Source organism: Cottoperca gobio, chromosome 7 (genome assembly GCF_900634415.1).
Source record: "Cottoperca gobio chromosome 7, fCotGob3.1, whole genome shotgun sequence".
Classification (NCBI taxonomy): domain Eukaryota; kingdom Metazoa; phylum Chordata; class Actinopteri; order Perciformes; family Bovichtidae; genus Cottoperca; species Cottoperca gobio.
In genome coordinates, this window is record NC_041361.1 from 5,580,567 (window position 1) to 5,603,267 (window position 22,701).

The 22,701-nt window shown below is 40.4% G+C and overlaps 3 protein-coding genes across 5 annotated transcripts; all 3 read left to right on the top strand.

The window, feature by feature from the left end:
- The first annotated feature begins 154 nt into the window (after window positions 1-154).
- spo11 (SPO11 initiator of meiotic double stranded breaks) lies at window positions 155-6,135 on the top strand. 2 transcript variants are annotated; one of them, XM_029436114.1, is made up of 13 exons: window positions 155-301; window positions 947-1,060; window positions 1,890-1,978; window positions 2,299-2,365; window positions 2,496-2,604; window positions 2,958-3,044; window positions 3,291-3,327; window positions 3,488-3,597; window positions 3,691-3,790; window positions 4,181-4,218; window positions 4,526-4,602; window positions 4,981-5,092; window positions 5,800-6,135. In XM_029436114.1, the coding sequence occupies exons 1-13, from the start codon at window positions 180-182 to the stop codon at window positions 5,917-5,919; spliced, it is 1,182 nt and encodes a 393-aa protein (XP_029291974.1). In that variant the 5' UTR covers window positions 155-179; the 3' UTR covers window positions 5,920-6,135. The 2 variants fall into 2 exon arrangements, with proteins under 2 accessions (XP_029291974.1, XP_029291975.1); XM_029436115.1 differs by lacking the exon at window positions 2,496-2,604 and having other exon boundaries at window positions 2,299-2,405.
- Window positions 6,136-7,716: 1,581 nt separating this feature from the next.
- On the top strand, window positions 7,717-12,446 carry LOC115010929 (5-aminolevulinate synthase, nonspecific, mitochondrial-like). 2 transcript variants are annotated; one of them, XM_029435842.1, is made up of 11 exons: window positions 7,717-7,844; window positions 9,063-9,268; window positions 9,376-9,552; window positions 9,732-9,863; window positions 9,950-10,169; window positions 10,315-10,499; window positions 10,594-10,773; window positions 11,041-11,205; window positions 11,301-11,569; window positions 11,720-11,882; window positions 12,159-12,446. In XM_029435842.1, exons 2-11 carry the CDS (start codon window positions 9,079-9,081, stop codon window positions 12,317-12,319), a joined length of 1,842 nt encoding a protein of 613 aa, XP_029291702.1. In that variant the 5' UTR covers window positions 7,717-7,844; window positions 9,063-9,078; the 3' UTR covers window positions 12,320-12,446. The 2 variants fall into 2 exon arrangements, with proteins under 2 accessions (XP_029291702.1, XP_029291701.1); XM_029435841.1 differs by lacking the exon at window positions 7,717-7,844 and adding an exon at window positions 8,678-8,765.
- Window positions 12,447-15,544: 3,098 nt separating this feature from the next.
- LOC115011370 (dual specificity protein phosphatase 7) lies at window positions 15,545-20,120 on the top strand. The gene is made up of 3 exons (XM_029436508.1): window positions 15,545-16,257; window positions 16,951-17,373; window positions 18,446-20,120. Exons 1-3 carry the CDS (start codon window positions 15,888-15,890, stop codon window positions 18,754-18,756), a joined length of 1,104 nt encoding a protein of 367 aa, XP_029292368.1. The 5' UTR covers window positions 15,545-15,887; the 3' UTR covers window positions 18,757-20,120.
- The last annotated feature ends 2,581 nt before the right edge of the window (window positions 20,121-22,701 follow it).

Sequence of the window (22,701 nt, forward strand, 5' to 3'; positions counted from 1 at the left end):
CATAACTATTGTTCAGTTTCTGTGGTCCATGGTCTCTTAATACATCCATGGGTCCATGTTTAAAAGGTGAATTCTTCCGGGTGGAAATTCAGCCAATCAGTCAGCTTCGTAAATCGCGCGAGATTTCCACAAAATCCTTGCGCGGGAACGTCGTGTCTGTAATTACTTTTTTCTGCCAGATGTCACTCATGGGATCCTCTGTTGCAGAGCTGTTTTCAGCAATTGACAAGCTCCGTGCTGAACTGCTGAACAATGTCGAGGTCCTAACAGACTGCCAGCGTGTTGAAGGAGAAATCAGCCAGTAAGTTCACGCGATGTTAAACTGGGTGAACTAGCTTTCATCCTGGTTCCCAGTACAGTGTAACAGGTGCCATCGTGGTCCTATAGCAGGGATCTCCAGCAGCAGGTCAATGCAACTGGTATTTCACTTTCTTAATTATAATGTAGTTCGGGGAAATTAAAATTAAAGTGCAGTTTATCTATCGTTGGATTTTAATATGCACTGTGCTTATGTTACCTCTAGTTAGCTCATGTATCTGTATGTTCCTTACGACCTATGTTTGTACAAACCTAGATATGATTAGCAATACATACACTTTTCTTTTTTACTTGAAGACCAAAACGGATGCACCACTACAATACACATCAAAGATTTTGCAAACCGTACTGTTGGACAGTAGCTATCACTTTCATATCTTTAATATCAGACCATTGTTGTCAATATTACAAATGAATGAACTGCACTGCTTTAGGGCAATAATGCATAATAAAAGTACCATGATTTATCACTGCATTACTCAATAATAAACATTGTTTGATCCACAAACTCCAGGAAATGTTCTATACTTTCAACAGTATATATGTGGATATTGGTGCAGCTGAAGTATCATAAAAACATTCTGAATCCCTGTGTCCCATATTCAAAGCACTGTATCTTTATTTCCAGCGGGGAAATTTTGAGCCTCATTGAAAACGTAATCCTAGGAATAGTGACCAGTCTTTCTAAAGACGAGGCCCCTTTCCTGGCACTGCCCGACAGATCCAACTGGGCCAACATCAGGTAACTTTATTTAAGCACGCTGTAACATGAGACGTTTTTCTACCCGCCCTGAACAGTCATTTTAAACACCGACTGTGTGGGATCTGTGTAAGCCATCTGACCTTTTTAAAAGATAAACACAAGCGGTCATGTTGTGTAAAGAAATAAATAAACATTTACCTACATAGATTTTTGTGGGAGGTCAGGCCTCACAAGATGATCAGAATCCTGTTTAATACACACTTCAAGTCTGTCTGAATTTGTATAAGGGGTGTAAGCATACTTCATGGGCAACCAGGTGGTAGGGGAAAAAAAGTAACTACAAACTTTGCTTCAGAGAGAGATTGAAGTTGAAATAACTTCCTGCTGCTGAAAAGATGACAGAATGATAAGGAATTGAAAGGCCTACACACACACACACACACACACACACACACACACACACACACAAACAAATGTACAAAGGGCTTTAATGCGACTAGGCTGCGGAGACCTTATGCTCACAACAAAGCAGACTGTCTGGTCTTGTTTGGATCAAACCTTGCCGCAGCTTAAAGCGTTCACATTCTGGTTCAGCCCTTTTTTTTTAAATGTAAGAATCCCACAGATTGAGCTCCAGAAGTTTCACACAGGAATCAGCACGGTGATGTACGGGGGGGGGGAGGTCGGCCTTCAAACAGGTAGCCCTCAGGGTGTGGGGAGTTTTCGATGGCTTACAGTTGGGGGAGCTGATTTTCCAAGCTAAACATGTAAATGAAGCACAGACAATTTGTGTACATTTCTTTGGATGACTCCTTTTCTTCAAACTTAAACTTCCATATGTTTTTCTTTTCATTGCTTCCCACTTAAGTTTTGACAGTGCCATTGGCCTTCGAATGACTTTAGGAAGTTCTGTCACCACCATTAGGAGCGACTGTCCGTCGTCTGTCACTAAATTCGGTGAGAAGATACACGCATCGTTACTGTTCTTGACAACCGACATTCCTTTTAGTCAAACAAAGTACTGTACTTCATGTGGCTTTGATTTCTATATTCATTGTGAACACATGCAGGAACTGCCCAAACATCAGTAAAAGTCAGATTTAGTTCTAGGTGACAAATTGTCAGAGACAGTGTACGCTGAAAGGCTTTTTAGGGATCCGTTTACCACATGGATATCCAAATTATGAACAGAATTGTTTTTCCCCACTCCACAAAAGATGTGACAAGTAACTATTGTATTCATAATGATTTTAGTTTGTTTTTGTCTCTGTTTAAAGCGCAAATTCTCAAGATTTTCGTGGTCATCTACAAACTCGTGCAGAGCAACTCGTATGCAACCAAAAGGTTTTTCGTCGTCAATTCACATTTTGAAAAGATCACTAAGGCTAGCTAACAATTCATATTCTATACATGGCATGTTTTGCTCTGCTGAGTTATTCCTGAATTTGAAGATATACATTTCTTTATTCCACAGAGACATCTATTACAACAATACACAGCTGTTTGGTTCACAGAAAACTGTTGATAGTATAGTAGATGATATTTCCTGCATGCTGAAGGTTCCTCGCAGATCACTACATGTGGTAAAACACACACACACACACACACACACACACACACACACACACACACACACACACACACACACACGCACACACCTCAAACAGAAAAGCCTTGTAGCAAAATTCCTTTGGATATGCTGTGTTATTATTAGTTCAGGTCCCACAGATGAAGTCTGTTAGTTTAGTGCGGTATTTTAAGCTTCATATCTTCGGAAACACCTGTGGAGGGAGAAAAAAAAAAGATTCTTCTGGTTGAAAAGAAATTGAATTAAAGTTGAATTCAAAGAGGCAGTGATCCAAGTCTTGTGTGCATATGCATGTGTTAATATGAGCACGCGATACTTTGTGACTTGTGTAACTTTTTATGTCCCCAGTTGGCCACATCCAAGGGATTAATTTCCGGGGATCTGTGTTATATGGAGGAGGACGGCACGAGGATTGACTGCCGCTCCTGCTCTGCTGTAAGTTCCATCAACAGCATGAACTCACTGCCCCATTGAATTCAACCGTCTTCATGTTACTACACTGAGAAACATTAACATCAACTATGACTTAAAGATACCCTCAGGAGTTTTCATGGTGTTAACAGCTCCACAGGTTCACCTTGTGTTTCCTACCAAACAACCAGCAGTGCTAGAAGGCTTACGACACACTTGTTCACATCTTTCACTTGTTGATCCACTTTACATGGCTGTGTTTTGTTTTAGGCTGCTGCGGTTTCATCAAACATCGCTGGGATTAGAAGTATCCTTCGTGATTAGTTTGAGAGTTTTGCTGTGCATGCACACGCCTTCCCTTTTGTGTCACTCTTAGATGCCTCCCTCTTGTATAGTTTACATATTTATTTCTGTATGTAGAGGACATGGGTTGCAAGGGGTGTGTTTTCCTCTTATATCATGTGCAGATATTGTATCCCATGCAAAGTTTATCATGATCGTTGAGAAGGATGCAACGTTTCAGAGACTACTGGATGACGACTTCTGCACGAAGCTGTCTCCTTGCATCATGATCACGGTCTGTTTCCTGCGACGTGTATCGTATTAATTGGAATTGGAAGCGCAGTGTTAGTTTTTCTGTATGCACAACCGGTGTGTTTACGTGCATCAGGGTAAAGGCGTGCCAGATGTGAACAGCAGGTTGATGGTGAGAAAGCTTTGGGACACACTGCACATCCCCATCTTGGCTCTGGTGGATGCTGACCCTCATGGTACTCATCATCTGTCTGAAGTGCAAACCGGTTTTACCTCTCACACATACTTTGCATATTTCCACACATTTAACAACACTTGGCTGTCTTTTCATCTCCACACACACACACACACAGTTGGGTTGCATGTCTCACTAAGCCGGCAGATGTTAGCACCTGTCCGCTACGTCATGGTGCCTAGTCTGACTATTCCCGCTGGCGTGCTCTCGTCCTGGCGGGATGGCTGTGTTACCAAAAGTCTCCATACCTATGAAGCCTTTCCCATTGCATAGCGAGACACATGTGTAATGCTTTACTTTGTTCTAAGCTCCGTTACACATCTTGGAGGATAATTGCTCTGGTATGTTGGTGATTGCAGCGTGTCTGTGTCTCGCCCTCTGGTTTTCCCAGGGATTGAGATCATGTGCATCTACAAGTACGGATCAGTGGTGAGTCCCGCCGTACTGTACATTATCCAATGTGGCCTGTTCAGTGTCTCTCTGTGCGCTATATGTAATTATGTCCCTCTGTTAAGGAAAAAAAAAAATCCATCCATCTCAGAATCTTGAAAGTGACATTGTATGGAGTGAAAATGTTGTGTGGCAATGACTTTGTTGATCTGTGATGTTTGTGTAACCATCCTCGTGCGAACATGTGTTGGGCATAAGCACATTATGTAGGTACAGTGCTGATTAGTGTGTTTATTTGAGATGCATTATGTGTGTAAGCTTTGTGTGTACGTGTGTTTTTCCACAGTCCATGTCGTTTGAGGCCCACAGCCTGACCGTCCCCAGCGTTATGTGGCTAGGTCTCCTCCCCTCTGACCTCCAGAGGTTTGGACTCAACATTCGCTACTTCCTACTTCCTCCTCCTGCCTCTAATTGGGATTTTATTCTATATTTGTTTTGGTTTCTGTTGCCGTCGCCCTCACTTTTTCTTTCCTTCAAGCAAACTGCATCCTAGAGCATATTGAGTTTTAAGTATACGTCCCCTTGAACAAATTTAGGCCAAAATGGCTTTTTGACATACATTTAATTGTAGTCTGTACAGCTTCTCCTCCTATGTTTCTCCCTAAACATACACATAATAACTCCTCAATGGGAGGAAATGTACTGCAGGGACGACATCCATCAACAGAACTGCCTGCTCGCTGTCATTTTTCAGAATATCAATTTGCTTATGTCTAGTATAATCAACATTTCATTCTTCAGGTTGCGGGTTCCCGAGGATGTCCTGATCCCCCTCACCAAGAGAGATGAAAGCAAACTCAGCAGCCTCCTCAAAAGGCCGTACTTAGCCAGCCAACCAGAGTGGCAGAAAGAGGTGAGACGATAAAGTGCTTTAACAGTGATGGATGGATGTTGAATAGAAATGTGTGAGATAAATAAAGTGCAATGAAGGGAAGTATCTGAAGCGTGCCACTTCAAGTAAACTGGTTTTTAGTCTGAAAAATAATTCAGTATTATTGAATATTTTATCTCCATAACATTGTATTAGAGTGTTCTTCTATTTAAATATTATTTCAATGGAATAAATAGGTTTCATTTGACCAAAGACCTTTTTTTTTCTTTTTTAATTCATGAGCATTTGTTTTACTATAACACATGAATGTGAGATTTAACCCTTTCCATGTGATGTTCAATAGTAAATATGACTTATCAGTAAAAAAAAAAAAAAAAATGCTGTGATGGGTAATTTTGTCCATATCACACACACCTCTAACCCAACACACTCCTTGCACCTATGAGCCTACTTGGGGGAAATGTTGGTCTGAAGTACCCTGTTCCTTTTCTTTATTCTTTCTTTTAAAGGGAAAAAAGTCTTCCTCCGCAGAGGTTTACACAGTTTTAACATCTTTGCTCATGTGACACACGGCGTAGGAATGTGTGTGAGAGGACTCTTAGCTCACTGATGCTGAGGATAGAGCAGAGCCACTCTGTTGTCGAGTGGTTGTTAGAGATAAACATTTGATGATTTATGCTTGTTTGCACGACATCCTCCTTAAAACTGCGTGTTTGCTTTTGTTGTAGATGGAACTGATGCAGCAGAGTAAGGTCAAGGCTGAAATACAGTCCCTAGCAGCCATAGCTCCGGATTTCCTCACCAACATCTACCTGCCCAATAAGCTGCGTTACGGGGGCTGGGTTTGAGTACAATGCTGCCACTTAGTGGAATAACAAGTGAAGTGCTAAAGCTGGTTGCAAAACTTAAGAAAGATCTTCTATGTAACTGTCCTGCCTGACCTTGTCATACAGAGTGTGAAGTTAAGTTGATTTGCATATCTATTAATGACTGTGTGTGTTTATGTGTTCTAATTGTGATTCAGAAATGTCTAATCCTATCATAAAACTGTTCCCATTGGCTGAGCATGTTTTTGGTCTTTTATATTATTGTTGGCCTTGTTTATAGTCCCCAAGGTGTTTGGACCATACAACCTGTATTGACCGCTGAACACTGCTGTGCATGCTGGTCCAAGACGTGAGCAGATGAGAAGGATCATTTTAGGGTTTTAGAATTTGAATAACTGACTGAGGCAGCTCATTTATTAATACACGACACATAAAGGTTATTTTCATATTATTTGTTCTCCAGTAGGTGGAGACAGTGTTCATTAAATGGGAGAGTGGGGCGTCATCGGGGAGGTAAAAACCCAAAATGCTCAAAATTTGGGTAAATTATCATCAGACGCATTTAGAGAAAATAAAACCATTTTGTTGCTCTAATGTTAGATATAGATTGTCTTACAACCATTTCAGAGGGTCATTTAATTTATGCGTGCTTCCTCATGTATTTACTTACTTTAACCATAACTTTTACAGTACAAGGCTAGGTCAGAAAATAATGTTTAATGGTAATATAAAATGGACTTTAAACATGGTGGTAATATAAAAATGGACTTTAAACATATTTTACATTTCTAATAAAATATATATTTTTTAACTTGAATATTTTATTGTTGTAAGATCAAAACAATTGGTTCTGTTGAGTAAATAAAAAGGGGGTTGAGAACCCCCTAAAAACTAATTAAAGACCTGTTTGTTTTTTAAATCCCAATTACAGAGTACTTAAGTAAAAGTAAGTACTATCATAAAATCATTACACGCCTGCATTCAAAATGTTACTCAAGTAAAAGTACAGAAGTTTTCTACAAAATGCTATTGTCAGTGTTTTATTATTATAGTATTGAATGATTCATTTTGTGTACTTTCATTTCCTGCTACTTTATACTTTACTCGACTACATTTTAGAGGGAAATATTGTACTTTTTATTCCATTGCAATTATTTGATGCTTAGAGTTACTAGTTACCTTTGACCTAAAACAATCATAGCATGCAGTACTGTATTACTAATCTACCCAGTAGTACACAAAGTATATAAAGTTGGCTCCACATGGGAAACCACAACATTAAAATGCTCCTGCATGTATTCGTTAGTGATAATACAGAACAATAAAATATTCTAAAGTAATATAACACTGAAAGGATGTATACTTATAAGAACATATTGCTAATAATACATCTGTACTTTTACCCTAAGTAACGTTATGAATTCAGGAGCATTTTTATAATATTTCTACTATTTCTTAAGTGAAGGATCTGTATATTTATTCAACCACTGACAAAAACTAGAAATACTCACGTAAAGTAACTTACTTAGTTACTTTCTACCACTTCCCAGTGCGTTAGGGACATTTTCAGTAGTGTTACTCATATTGTAATTTAAATAAATAATATCTTTAGGCCTAAATTATTTTAGCAGTTTTGGTAAAATGTATTTGGACCAACTTTTATTTGTTATTTCACATTAAAAAAACAAACGTGTAGTTTCTGTGTTGAGTTTAATAGACGTGGCTTCCGGTTTGGAATAGACGTGGCTTCCGGTTTGGAATAGACGATCTGTGGCAGAGTTATATGACTGCTGGTGGGCGTGGCTCCAGGATTGTGCAACACACTCCTGCTACGTCACCGCATTGGCCGAAGTGTTATAATTTCTCCAGCTGGAGTTTCCTCAATGTGGAAGAAGAATCGTCCGAAAAACTGCTGAGCTGCATTTAACTTATAAAGGACAAACCAGGTGGGTTTATACAAGAACTGTAGGAGGGGATATAGCAGGTGTAGTGTACACGACATGTGGTCCAATCTCATGTCCATCTCCTTTTAAGATGTTTTGTCTTCCATCAATTAAATATTGGCTTGATACGCTTTTAATGATATAAAAAAAATAATTTAAAAAACACCTGTTTAGTTCCAGTGTACATCTTTGAGTTGAAGTTGTTGCTGCAGGCTACCAATCTTTATTAACAAATCATAGATGAGTTAGATGAATGTTAAAAGCAACTAGATACTGTGGGATAACTGGTGTTTTGAGCACTGTATGAATATTTATATCTCTGTCAATACAGTTTTCATCTTAAATTCAGTTTTAGGAAGCTGTGATAATAGTTATTCATGGTGAATGGGTGAAACATAAAATATGGTAAAAGAAAGTTTTGTTCAGTTCATTTTGGTTTACAATCTATCCAGATTTTATAATAGGTTGTCGTTTCAGTGGTAATCTCATATTATTTCTTAGTCAAGGTCAGTTAACTCAAAAGCTGTTCATTTCTCGATATAGTCGAGAAATTGTTGAATTGGTAACACTGACAATTCAAAGGAGGGACCACGTTTGACTTTGTGGATCTTATGACACCCAGACCCTGTTTTTTAAGATGGTGGGGACTCAGTCTGGTACAGTTAATTTCCTATAGCCTACGTATGTTTTATCTAACCAGCAGCCAGATGGCTTTTCTTCTCCTTCATTGCAAGACAGGTCCTTGAGAGGCCTTCCCCTTCCCACTTGTCAAGGACAGCTGACTAAGGAGCAGCGAGAATGGAAAATGTATCTTGGGCTTTAAACATAACATCCCTTTTCGGTCTCACTGGTCAGAGTGGTATCAGTCATGATTCGCAAGACATTTTTTTTGTGTTATGTCAAGGTGGACTGGGATGTGTTCAGGTAAAAACAAAAGGAGACAGTTGAGAGAAAGACAGCATTTTTATGGGATTAGTTTCAGTAGAAGATATTGTAAAATGTTACCTGAAGTGAAATCTTATTCACATTGTTAAAATAGTAACTTTAACTGGATTATTTGGTTTTATAAACATTATCACACTGCTTATGGTATCTGTTTGTTTTGATAATGCAAGGGATCGGGCTGCATGTCTGACCTTTACGTAACATAAGTGATGGACGCTCTTCTTGAAATCTCACAGTGAAACTTAACCCGACATACTTTTTCTCCTTCTCATTTAGGTCAAGAGTATCTCATATGGAGGCAGTGATCCGCCGGTGCCCTTTCCTCACTGTAGTGCCCAGTGTTGTCCTGCATCTGGCTGGGAAGTCATCACTGGTGAGCTATGCCCAAAAGTGTCCTGTGATGATGGACCTGGCCTCCAGACCTCTGGCCAGAGCTCTGTCCTCTTCAGCTTCTGCGTCCAAAGACACTCCAACAAATGATGGTCAGTTGTAAGGCATCCTATCATATATGATAAACTATTATTTACAATGTGATTATAATGCTTTTTAGTAGATAGATCATGATTCAGAAATGTATTTCTATGTGTAGATCAAAAGCATGAAGTCAAGTTGCCCCCAGCTCATGTCACGCCACCTGTTGGCCAGGCTGCCGGCTCCAAATGCCCTTTCCTGGCTGCCGAAATGGTGCAGAAAAACAATAGGGTAGTAAGAGAGGCCAGCATGGAGCTGCAAGAGGACGTCCAGGAAATGCACTCTGTGCGCACAGGTAAGCAATCGTACAGCCACACACACACCTGTAATTGGATACCCATACAGTAAGACAGTTGTGTGAATTGTGAGAGATCATTGCTTGGAGCATACACTCTCTAGTGAGATTTAATGTGCATAGCAATTCAATGTCATTGATTTCAGAGATGATTAATAGTATGCATCTTTTTTAAACAGGGAAGAAAGTTGTGGATTTTTCGGTTGTGGATCTTATGGAGGCAGACATGGGTAATCCAGGGGCACCAAAACACTTCTTGCAACCCATTTCTTCCAAAGTGTGTCACCTGCTACAGGACAATCTGCCTGACGGTAAGAAAGACACATTCTTCTTAATGAACAATCATTCTCAAAGACATTTGGCTTATAAAACCCTCCTCCCATTACCCCTCCATCAGTGTTCACCTTTCAGTACGACAAGTATTTTGAAAAGAAGATTGAAAGCAAGAAGGTGGATCACACATACAGGGTTTTTAAGACGGTGAACCGGCTGGCCTCCTCATTCCCCATGGCAAACGACTACTCAGGGTCTATTTGTGCAAGCAGAGACGTGTCTGTGTGGTGCAGCAACGACTACCTCGGCATGAGCCGTCACCCCAAAGTCACCCAGACGATCATGTGAGTAGGCTCACGGATCAGCGATCACCCATAATCCTGAATCAACAGAATTCATACGAGGGTGGTGATAATTACAGATTCAGCCCCGATTTAAAACTAGAATAAGTTAGTTTTAAGATAATAAACTTGTATTTTTTTCTTCAAGGGAGACTTTACGAAAGCACGGCGCTGGTGCTGGAGGCACACGAAATATTTCTGGGACGAGCAAGTTCCACGTGGAACTCGAATACGAGCTAGCTGACCTGCACAACAAGGATGCTGCACTGCTGTTCACTTCCTGCTTTGTAGCCAATGACTCCACATTGTTTACTCTGGCAAAAATGCTTCCAGGTAAATACAATTAAGTTTGGAAATATTCCAACATGTGACCATAAGTTCCATGTAAAGACTTAAATCCATAGTTTCCATTTGTGTACTCCTCTAGGTTGTGAAATTTACTCTGACGCTGGAAACCATGCCTCAATGATCATGGGTATAAGAAACAGCGGAGTCAAGAAGTTTATCTTCCGTCACAATGACGTCAGCCACCTGCAAGAGCTGCTTGAGAAGTCTGACCCCTCCACTCCAAAGATCGTTGCCTTTGAGACGGTGCATTCAATGGACGGTAAGTACACAGCCTCTCATGCAAGTGCCTTATGTAATAAGACATTTCAAATATTTGATCATTTCTTTGTTCCTGATTGATGAGTTTTAGTAACTACTGGAAAAACTGATTTACATTACTGTCATATGCAAAATCACAAAAGGTTTGAGTAATATTTCTCAAACTTAAGAATAAATCACTTGTGTGTGTGTGTGTACAAACCTTAACAAAGCAAGCATTACACCCCTGCATTTGATATAAGTAATCTTAATAAACTGCTTTCTACAGGTGCCGTGTGCCCACTAGAGGAGATGTGTGATATTGCTCACAAGTTTGGTGCCATTACTTTTGTGGATGAAGTTCATGCTGTGGGCTTGTATGGGCTGAGAGGAGGAGGGATTGGAGACCGGGACAGAGTCATGACCAAGATGGACATCATCTCTGGTACACTTGGTAAGTTCAACCCTCACTAATGAAGGGGAACCGCTCATAACACTCTTCCCAGTTTCATATGCGCTTTTCTGACTTGTTATGGGTTTTGTTTCCAGGCAAGGCATTTGGCTGCGTGGGTGGATACATCGCCAGCACCAGCGCCCTGGTGGACACAGTGCGCTCCTATGCTGCAGGCTTCATCTTCACCACTTCTCTGCCCCCCATGCTGCTGGCAGGGGCAAAGGAGTCCATCAAGGTCCTGAAAAGTGTGGAAGGCCAGGTGCTCAGAAGGAAACATCAGAGGAGCGTCAAGCTGCTCCGACAGATGCTGATGGACTCGGGCCTTCCGGTGGTCCACTGCCCGAGCCACATTATTCCTGTCCGGGTAAGGAAACGTATATTTTATCCAATTAACTGGTGCTGATGCACAAATCACTTGGGAGTCGTTCCCTTATAGGACCGTCTTAGAGCCTAAATTAAACTTCAGACACTTTTGAAATGTGAATCTGACATATGATGATGTATCTGTTGGCAGGTGGCCGATGCAGAGAAGAACACTGAGATCTGTGACATCATGATGTCTCGTTACAACATCTATGTCCAGGCAATCAACTACCCCACTGTGGCTAAAGGAGAGGAGCTGCTGCGCATCGCACCCACGCCACATCACACTCCCCAGATGATGTTCTTCTTTGTTGGTATGCCCGATATAAAGTATGATGTGTATTCTAAGAATCTAAAAATAGCCAAAGTATTTTGTCTTGTATGGAAAATGCCTGGGCGAAAGTAACATTCTCACTTGAAAGAGTCATTATTATACTCTGGAATTAAACTTGTTGTTAGCAAAGATGAGACAAGTATTTTATTTCAAACCTCAGTTTGAAGCAATTTTTACGCTTTTAGGTATATCTAGTACCCATCATTTATGGAAAAGGTTGTTATATCCTCAGCTGTTCTCTGCTTTGTCTCCACAGACCGGCTGGTGAAGACGTGGAAAGAGGTGGGTATGGAGCTGAGGCCGCACTCCTCAGCAGAGTGTGACTTCTGCCAGCAGCCTCTTCACTTCGAGCTGATGAGTGAGAGGGAGAAGTCCTACTTCACAGGCCTCAGTCACATGATATCAGCAGTAGCCTGATATGAACTAAAACACTTAATCTCATCACGCACCTCCCTAGTATTCAAGCTATTTATTGTATTTACAGAAAATATATCACTACATATAAAATGTTCTGTGTCACCTCACTAATAAATGGGTTTATGTACTTGTGTGTGTGTGTGTGTGTGTGTGTGTGTGTGTGTTCACTTTTAAAGGAATCGTTTATTGGTTGTTAAAGAGTTATTTCAGTTAGTAGTAGATATGTTAGTAGCAAACAGCAGCAAATTCAATCCTGTATTGTTTTATTGTGTTGTTTATGCTCATGTGCTCAGCAAAGATCTAATCTAAATAATATTTCTGCACATTTCATGCTAGAATAATCTTCAAGTAGGAAGTGAATGAGATAGCAGATGGCATGAAAAACCACACACTCACTCCAACAGTGAACACTCAGTATCTCAAATCACTAATACGATTCAACCATGTAGTTCTGTCATTTCACATACATGAAGATACCCATGGTATTTTCTGCACATATACGTACTGTATATGTAAACTATTTCATTACATATGAGAGATGATCCTTCTGCTATATCAGTTATAACATGCTATGTGCCATTTCTTACTTCTGCAGATTAAGTATCGCTCACAGGTCAGACACGAGGTGATGGAGAAGCATGTGACTTAGGTGTAGGGTGATGTAGGATACATGTCATTTACTTATACCACAAAAGTAAATGGTAGTTATAGTAATAAATAGTGATATCATAAACAACATGAATGAAATATTACATAAATGACGCAATAACTTCTTTTTTTTTTACGTTTTTATTGGAAAACCTTCTGGTTTAGCAAAAAGTAGTAGTGCTCATGTAGAATCAGGTTAAGGGCAGATTCTGGTCGTTCATTCATGAAAGGCATTTCATGGCATTCTTGGTTTTCACCACAAGGAGGCAGACCGGGTCTCCTATTGTGAGCGGTGAGGCTGTGACACCAGACACCTCCTTCCTCTGCAGATGACTCATAGTTGGTGCAGCAGCTTTCATGATGAACCACTAGATGGTATCATTAGAGAACAGGATATTGTGTTTGCCATCTAGATAGCATTGGAGATCACATTGGTAGTAATAAAATGCAGCAAATACACTTCAATGTACCTCACACAGCAGTCAGTGGCATGCACAATCAGACATTACAGAGCATTTTAAACGAGATGGATTGTCAGATTTAGCTGTCATCGATGTAGTAACATGGTTATTTTACGTAGCTTTTTCATACAAGATGGAATCAACATGTTTATTGCTGTAAGACATGCTCTATCCTGTGGCCTATGCCCATCATGTTTAGATAAAATGCTTTCAATAAAAAGCCCTTTACTCCCACATGCAGGGAAACATCAATGGAGAGGAAGCTCTCCTCCCATCTGTCTCATCTCTGAATGCTTCTCACTGTACATCTGCACGTGACAGGGGTGTGTTTATGTGTCTCAAGGGTGTGCGTGAAATCCCTCAAAGCAGCACTTGACATGCAAAACCTGGCATTCTGTAAATCAAAGACTATCCTATCTTTCCTCTGAGTGAATTACCATGAGCTCACGTTTGGAGCACATTATGTAAGCAAAGTGTTGGTGGAAGTGGAGCTGTCAGGTGACCACAACGATCGTGCGAGTCCAACCCACTCAGAACATGAATCAATACTCCAGTTACATGCTGTGTTGATGTAGTTGATTTGGATTCACAATCTTGAGACATATTCACAGGGGCATAAACAACAGCACCATTTAATTCTTGGATTTAATGAATAAACAATATCATTCTCTCGTCTAATATAGCTCTTGCTTCATGTCCAGTGAATCCAGTAAATCTACAAAACGCCATGAGGTGTTGGCAGCAAATACTTGAATTTGTCACACATTATTACTTTCGTCCATCACTGTCTTTTGTACATGCAGCCTGCTTAGTTCCATATTGCAAAAAGTCTGAAGGCAGGTCCAACACCTCTAGAGTTCAACTTTAACAGCAATCATGTGGGTATGAATGAGCACAGGCAGTGTGTGTGTGTGTGTGTGTGTGTGTGTGTGTGTGTGTGTGTGTGTGTGTGTGTGTCTGTGTGTTGGTTTTCACACTCTTTGAAGTGTGTGGTGGTTGGCTATTCTGTGTTAATACCGATGCTCTGCACATCTGTGTCTCCTCCTCACGTGTGCTGACAGATGAACTGCGTGGCTGGATTCGCCGTGCGTGCCTCTCTCTCTCTCTCTTATTCCTCCCCATTCACCATTTCACTTGCATTATTATACCCATCAGTGGCGAACTATGGGAATGTTCTGGTTGCATTCAAAGGAAAGACATTCATGCACAGCAACATGCTTGTGAGTTCTCTATTGTGATCATAGACCATGTGACCATGTAATCTAGCAAAGGAAGTTTAAAAAAAAGGCTTCCTTGATTGTTTCATCTTGAAATTAAAATTAAAATGGAGGAAGAGAGCAATTTCAAGGGTGTGTCTATTCTCATAATAAATATTATCATGAAGAAAGATGACAACATACTTCCGTAGAGAAATATTCTGCTGCTCCCCAGTAGAAAAAGATGCATCACCAATTCAAAGTACTCAGCAGTGTGAGTGAATGAGGAGTGTGTCCCTCCAGGGGGGAAATAATTTGATTCAGCATATTTGTTGTTGTTTACTAAATGGAGGGTGTGATATCATTGTAAATACTGCATTGTACTCGTAATTCTGTGTAATAAATGTATAGTTGTTGTAATATCACTAGTATTGTTATATGAAGTACTATACTATACTAAAATACAGTATATCATAGTATTTCTGTTTGAAAAGGGTATCATGACAGCACTTAGGATAGGTGAATACTTAGACAATAATGCAACAATAATGCATATTATGTGCAATGATGCAATCGCATTTGCTAAGAATGTATACCCTCAAAAAAATAAGTATAATTCAAGATGCAACTATGATAATATTGCAAGGTTATTGCTGTAATAGCCCCCATGGGAATATTGAAGTAATATTTGAGTCCCTGGTTCAGTATAAACGTGCTATAATACCACAAAAACACTGGTTTAAAAATATGATGATAGTGGTTGACAAAATTGTGATTGGCAAAATGATTCCATTGAGACCCATTGATGCCAAACTTTTTTAATATTTCTGCTATGACTTTAAATCATAAGGAATAAACTCCTCCCTCTTGAGTTGCTCTACTGTCAACCAGAAGAAAAAAAAACTCCCCGTGCATCGGAATGGTAAAACGAGAATGTGCATGGAGGACCCTAGTACGATGTGGAGTAGTTGAAGTTGATGAAGAGATTATTGGCTATAAAACATTTACATTTAAACTTGTGTATCGTAAATTAAAGTGTAACCAGGTCTCCATTAGCCCCACGGGCAGGTCAGGCTCACTGACTGATGGAAATAGAGAAGAGGAAAAAGGGGAAATCTCTTCGCTCACGCAGAAGCGCCATGCACTGGAGGAGCAACATTTAACGCTTCTTTTTTTTTTCTCGGCTGAAATGTAGTTTATCGTCGTTTGGTGGACCATGTAGTAAGTGTTTGTGCTTGCATGTAGTATGATATTGAGTCCGATATGTCTAATGTGAGGCCAAGTAAAAGCGTGGAATGGCTGCAACTCGAGTTAGAGTCCGGAGGCACTTCTCTGCTCCTGCTGGACTGCCGTTCACATGAGCTTTATGAATCATCCCACATAGAGATCGCCATAAACCTGGCCATACCGGGGCTGATGCTCCGGAGGTTCAAAAAGGGAAACATACCTATCCGGACTATCATCCCCAACCACGAGGATAAAGAGAAGTTCATAAGACGATGTAAGACGGACACGGTCGTCCTGTACGATGAGTGCACCGTGGACTGGCAGGACAGCGGAGCTCCAGCGTCGGTTCTGGGTCTACTTCTTCAAAAACTATGGGAAGACGGCTGTAAAGCGTTTTACCTCGAAGGTAAATAGTCTTGCTATCGACTTAACCCTAAGAAAAATGACACTATACATTAATGTAAAATATAGGTATGTTAACGTTAGTTAGTTGTACTGTGTTTATAACGTTAGAAAACGTCTAACTGACGTCGCTTTACAATATAAAAATGTTGTCATTGACAGATCTATCAAGCTAGTTTTACGCAATATTAGCATAACCTAGCATCGTTTTAAACTGTATTAAAGGCTAACAGGGTTTTTTTTTTTTACGGAATAAGGTTTTAAACTTTCAAATACCAACTTTTGAACCTTAAGAATGAGACAGTTACGTTAACGTGTATCTCTGTTCTTGTTGTGTTTTAACGTTACAAACGTTGACGTTACTTAACCGCCAACGTTCAGCCAGTGTTGTGAGTCTGCGGTTTGTAAGCTGTTCAAAAGTTTGTGTGTCACTGAGATTCTCAATTAAAATTCCAAAATGGCTGCGCCATGTTTTGCTCCAGCAGGAACAGGCATGCATTTCATGAATGGTTCTTTTTGGGGGGAACTTGAGCTCCTTCTTTAGAGCTCTGCTTCAATACTCAACAACTTTTTTTTTTTTTTGCGATTGAACAACAGGTTAACAATAAACAGTTAATGTAAGGTGTCACTTTCATTTAAAAATGTATTCAACCCCATTGGTGTGACTTTGTTAACTTGTGTTTTGGCATTTGTCCAGGTGGATTTGTCAAGTTCCACACAGAGTACCCAGAGCACTGTGAGACCCTCATAGACAGCTCCTGTCCCAGCTCCTCTCCTCCGCTGTCTGTCCTTGGTTTTGGAAATCTCAGAATCAGCTCAGATTGTTCCGATGGGGAATCTGATCGAGAGCCGAGCAGTGCCACAGAGTCAGAGGAGAGCCCCATCCCCAGCAACGCCTTCCCCGTCCAGATCCTACCCTACCTTTACCTGGGCTGCGCCAAAGACTCCACTAATCTTGACGTGCTGGGCCAGTACAACATCAAGTACATTCTGAACGTCACACCCAATCTCCCCAACATGTTTGAGCATGACGGCCACTTCAGGTACAAACAGATCCCCATTTCGGACCACTGGAGTCAGAACCTGTCCCAGTTCTTCCCAGAGGCCATAACATTTATAGGTGAGTAGGTCAATAACTGGCTTTGGTAAACGTAAAACTCACAGACACACTTACACCTTTAATAAGATAAATGTGTTCTTAGTGTGTGTAGGTGTTTGTTTTGTCAAGGAGTGTCATACTGTGTAGTAAACTCATGTGGGCGGGGCACCCTTTGATATCTGATATTAAATCTTAGTATTAATTAAGTCATTCTTTGCTAAATATGTTTAATTACAATGTAATAATCAATTCTTCTGAATCATTAATTGTTTGGTAAACTGGTTTGTGAATGGGTATGTGGGACAGGAGGGAGTTTTTATATTATGTTCATAAGCAAAATGGTGGTTTCCACTGCAAGATACGATCAGCGTTCCCTCCCAAACCACTTGTATAGGGTGTTATCAGCTGTTGTACAACAATAGTACTGAATATCTTTGATACAAAGCAACAACACTTACTTCTTAAACACATTTTCTGTTTGTGATGGCACCACACATTATTTTTCAGTTTCCTTTTAAATCTTGTTTCTTGCCACGACTTGCTTCTGAAACCACAGCTTGTTGACTTGTTTGTTAGGTGGTTGCCAGACTGTGTATCATGAAGTAGCTTCTAAAGATGTTAGAGGTAGAATGAGAAAGGAAATGTTGTCACCACTCTTTGGAGTTGTGGTTGAATGCAGTTTCACAAGTTAAGCGTAGTTTTGTTTGACAGTTTTATAATGTGTGTATTCAAGGACGCACCACCGATTTTGACTCAAATCGGGTTTTGATGACAATGGAGCCAATCTATTCAATTAAATTTTTGGTTTACTGCTGATTACGCGTGCACATACTACGTCATGCTTTAGTGGCATGCCGGTAGACCACATAGCTGAGGGAGCAAACATGTCAACTATTTGGAGGTATTTTACACTTGCTATGCTTTGCTGATGGATGATTTACTATTATGGCGCCATTATTGTACCATCAACAGGGTTACTACATCAACTAAGATATAGAATCACATTGATAACTTAAGCCCTTAAACATTGTACTACATGAAAAATAATTTAGAACAACTTTCTGCTGACTGTAGACTTCCCTTCCTCTCACAGATGAGGCTCGTTCTAAACAGTGTGGCATCTTGGTTCACTGTCTGGCCGGCATCAGTCGCTCAGTCACAGTGACCGTGGCCTACCTGATGCAGAGACTCAACCTCTCTCTCAACGACGCTTATGACTTTGTCAAGAGGAAGAAGTCCAACATTTCGCCAAACTTCAACTTCATGGGTCAGCTCTTGGACTTTGAGAGGACACTGGGGCTGCACAGTCCCTGTGATAACCGTTCCACCAGCGAGGAGCAGCTCTTCTTCACCACTCCGACCAATCACACCGTCTTCCAGCTCGACACGCTGGAGTCAACATGAGGATCGATTGGACAGTATTTTTGTCATTTCCTGTGGTGTCTCTGAGGTTCTTCTGAGCCTGTCAGATGCCTAACTAGCTGAAAGAAAGCAGTAAGTCAGTTACCCTATTTCTGCACCAAAAGGAACTACATTGATCTCTTAAAGGAACAGAGACAATGATCCATTAGATCCAGCCTGCCTTAATTTCTAACACAAAGATCACTTTTACTACCCTCCATACATGGCATTAATTAATGGTCCTGTACGACCATAATAACAGGACATTTCATTACTTTTCTATTAAATCTAAGATTGTTATTTGTCATTCACCAACTGTAAAGCGGATATTAATGTATTTCTTTCTATCAGTTTTGATTATTGCCTTGATGGTCTAAAAGGAGTCTTTGGCCAATTAGAATGTTTTCTGGGGACCAATCTGAGATGTGTTGATGGTACTCTAGCTGAGGGAAATAAGCTACAACAGCGATTCGGCCTTGAAATTATTGTCCAGTTTTTTTTTTCTGATGACTGTTTTGCAGCTCAATTTCAGTTTTCAGAGTTACCACAGTAAGCATTTTTCTTCTTCTTTGAATCAGAATACCTTTACTGATGTCTGGAACACCATGATGGTAAATTGTTATTGTTTAAATACAAGGTTGAGTGGCCACTTTCTGTTAAAAACATATTATTCACCAAAAACACCCCTAGAAATTCTATTGCTTATAACTGCATTATTTGCATGTGATTATCTTCTACCTTGTTTTGTAACTTGTAGGTCATATTTCCTGTTGTTGTTGAGGCCTTGACCGTAACGTAACATGAAATTGAACTATATGTCAGCTACCAGTCGAGGTTTAGTGTATTATAGGACTGGCTTTCGCCTCGATGGAAAGGAACAAATGTGTAAGTAATCAGTGTATAAAGGAATGGATGTTCACCTTATTTCCTACTCCAACAGTCTTCCGTCTGCAGCTACTCCTTCTGTGGCACAACAATGTTAAGGGAAACATGATGTGTAATTAGCTGTTCTCTATTGCCAGTCTCGTCTCAGAACAAATGAGTGAGTTTGATGTATGAGAGGGAATGAAAGGAAAAGAGTTTGATAAATGTGTTCTTACCTCACAAAGAGACATTTTCAGGGATTTTTATACAAGTCATCTGTATCTCGTCATGGCCTCTTAAAGTGCATCCAAGGGCTGTTTCGTTTGGTATGTGTGTAAAGATGTACATAAAATGTGGTTGCTTTAGGGGAAATTTTCTTAAAAATCATGAAGGATGCGAAAGTGACCCTATTTTGACTCTTATGTATAGTATATGTAAAGCGAAATGTCCAAGACATTCTGTACAAGTTTATACAACAAATATATTGTATATTTTTACTTGAATACCTTTGTCTTTGAGGTTTTTTTTACTAAATGTCGATAGCACACTTTCCTAAAACCAAAAACAAAAGGGGTTGTGTGGTTGAGTCAGGACCTCAGAGTGCTCTGAGGAGTCACAGAGTTATATCCAGCCCCAAGGCTCTAGGTGTGGTCAGATGTCCGTTTTCTGTCCACGCTGATGCCTGGCTTCCTGTCTCCCACAGGCGTTCTGACACAAAGACTAGTGACAGGGCCAGATCTGTCAATACGACAACGCAGACACACCCACTGATAGTCACTCAAACAGCGATTATAGGAAGAGGAAGATGACACAACATGTGCTCTACCACAGATACTCAGATACTTCCGACAGCTCTCCTGCAACTCGGGGAGTGATCCAGTTTAATAACCGGGTTGTGAAATAGCCATTTGAAGCGTATTAGCCTCAGTTAAACATATTTTTTGTTCTTTATTTTAATTGTTACATCTTTACATCCACACTGCCATCAGAAGAGGGAACGACACAATAAGAGGAAGTATTTACACCAAAGTTGATGTGAATGTATCAATATATGTGTCCTAACAGTGAATCTTAAAAAGCACTGGAGAGTCATTTTCACAATGCCAGACAACAAGATGGAGGTGTTCACAAGGTGTTATTGCCTTTTTCTTATCACCCAAACATTAGACAATGCAAAGTAGGAACATTTCCAAAGTTGCTGGAAGAAATGCAGTATGTGTTCCCCTTCTGAGTGTTACGTCACATTTATGCTTTGTTCCAGCGCCGTCAATTCCCGATTGGTTTGGTATAGTTTCTACCTTGTCTGGAAGATTTATTCATATGTTCTTCTCCAGATGACAGAAAGAAGACGCAGGGAATTCCCTTCCCTGAAGAAATTATTTTATGACCTGCAGCCAAGCTTACTAAGCAAGGGAAATGTTCTGTAGTTGATCTGTGCAGCAGTCCATGGTCCAATAGCTGTTACTCTGTGGGATTTAAGGACTTAAATACTGCACTGAAACACTTTTAGTTCCAGCTTTGGGGGCTGAGATTAATGAGAATGTTGTAGTGGGCTGAAACTAAAATCTCCAACTTTCACAGCAGCAATACAGCACATGAAGAGACTTGCCTAGCAACACCTCACGGTTGTGATAATACAAGATGTTGAGTGATGGGTTTTCCAGCATGACTGAACCCGGCCAGCCACATACCTGCAGGGCAAACCTATGATTATGGCTGAAAAGACACCCACGATAAGGCAGAGCCAATGGCTCGCTGCAGTGCATGAAAGATAGGAGCTCTCTGCCCGGGGATGATGGGAGTGAGAACCATTAATCAGAGAGCTCTTATCTGTATCTGTCACTGCATCTATAGTATATCCGCAGTACAAGAGTAATTAGAAATGATTTATACAAACACACCTTTGTGTCTCTAAACACATATATTCAGATATAACGAGCAGTAGCTGTTCCTGTGTGGGACTCCCTTGCAGCTGCCTTGTTGGCACCAACTGTGAGAGTCTCACCTGAGAGTTAAGCAGAGCATTTTAGTTGTATTCTGTAATTATAAATCATTGTGTGTCCTGCTGCCAACTTCAAAGGCAACATGAAAAATCTTAACAGCTCATGTTTTCACCGTTACCAAGTTACTCAAGACAATCGGTAGGGAACTCGCGCTCGCTCGTGTAAGTAGAAATTAAAGGGAAATTATTGTGAACTGCAGCAGATAACTTTTTAAAGTAAAATCTTTGATGAGAAATAATCATATAGGATGCCTGTGTGTGCGTCTGTGTGTGTGGGTTTCACAACCTTTTTTTTGTTTGTCTGTCACAATAGGTTTTGTGTGACATATAAGTGGAGTATTTCCGTCCTGTTACGATCACCCATGAGGGGAAGCAGAGGCTAATGCGGTGCTTACTCAGCAGTAGTTGCTGGGGAAGCAGATGTGCATGAGACTGACAAGATTTTAGCTCGGGGTGGTGGCATGTGTCTGTTTGCAACATGCTGTATTTGTGTGTGTTTGTGTGTGCGTGAGTGTGTGTGTGTGTGTGTGTGTGTGTGTGTGTGTGTGTGTGTGTGTGTGTGTGTGTGTGTTGTAGCGGCTGAGCAGAAGCCAGTCAGAGCTGGTTCACACCTGCTGTGGTTATGAGCATATTTAGCATACTGCATGGCTGACAATAATTTCACAGCTGCTCCTGCCTCTGATGCACAATAACTGGAATAGTTAATTTATTCAACTAACCCTCGCTGAATATAGAGACTCAGTCATTTTTTTAGATGAGGAGCGATTCATTTTGTCGTCCCAGTATAATTAATTAGTCTTTTGTATGTCCATAATAACAGTTCTAATGGTTCCTATATTTCTGAAAGGGTCACTATTATCCTATTACAGATAAATGTCGGGCCATCCTGCGGTAAAAGCCACTCTCATCTGAATAGCTGTCATCTATACTGCAGGGATTTTTTCTCACTCTGTTTTTACAACAGATGTTCAGAGTTGAGGAGTATAATCCTAATCTCAGTATTTTGCCGAATGCTGTCTCTGACATCATGTCACTGAAGAGGGGATGACATCATGGATGCTGTCCTGTGAGCCATCTTTACT

What these genes read in the sequence shown, in the direction of transcription:
- LOC115010929 (XM_029435841.1), top strand. Translation starts at nt 8,710, where the DNA reads ATGATTCGCAAGACATTTTTTTTGTGTTATGTCAAGGTGGACTGGGAT. An exon ending in AAAGTCACCCAGACGATCAT is followed by an intron (nt 10,170 to 10,314) that starts GTGAGTAGGCTC and finishes TTTTTCTTCAAG; the next exon opens with GGAGACTTTACGAAAGCACG. An exon ending in GACGGTGCATTCAATGGACG is followed by an intron (nt 10,774 to 11,040) that starts GTAAGTACACAG and finishes TGCTTTCTACAG; the next exon opens with GTGCCGTGTGCCCACTAGAG.
- LOC115011370 (XM_029436508.1), top strand. Translation starts at nt 15,888, where the DNA reads ATGTCTAATGTGAGGCCAAGTAAAAGCGTGGAATGGCTGCAACTCGAG. An exon ending in TAAAGCGTTTTACCTCGAAG is followed by an intron (nt 16,258 to 16,950) that starts GTAAATAGTCTT and finishes GCATTTGTCCAG; the next exon opens with GTGGATTTGTCAAGTTCCAC. An exon ending in AGAGGCCATAACATTTATAG is followed by an intron (nt 17,374 to 18,445) that starts GTGAGTAGGTCA and finishes TTCCTCTCACAG; the next exon opens with ATGAGGCTCGTTCTAAACAG.
- spo11 (XM_029436114.1), top strand. Translation starts at nt 180, where the DNA reads ATGTCACTCATGGGATCCTCTGTTGCAGAGCTGTTTTCAGCAATTGAC. An exon ending in AAACATCGCTGGGATTAGAA is followed by an intron (nt 3,328 to 3,487) that starts GTATCCTTCGTG and finishes TATCATGTGCAG; the next exon opens with ATATTGTATCCCATGCAAAG. An exon ending in CTCCCCTCTGACCTCCAGAG is followed by an intron (nt 4,603 to 4,980) that starts GTTTGGACTCAA and finishes TTCATTCTTCAG; the next exon opens with GTTGCGGGTTCCCGAGGATG.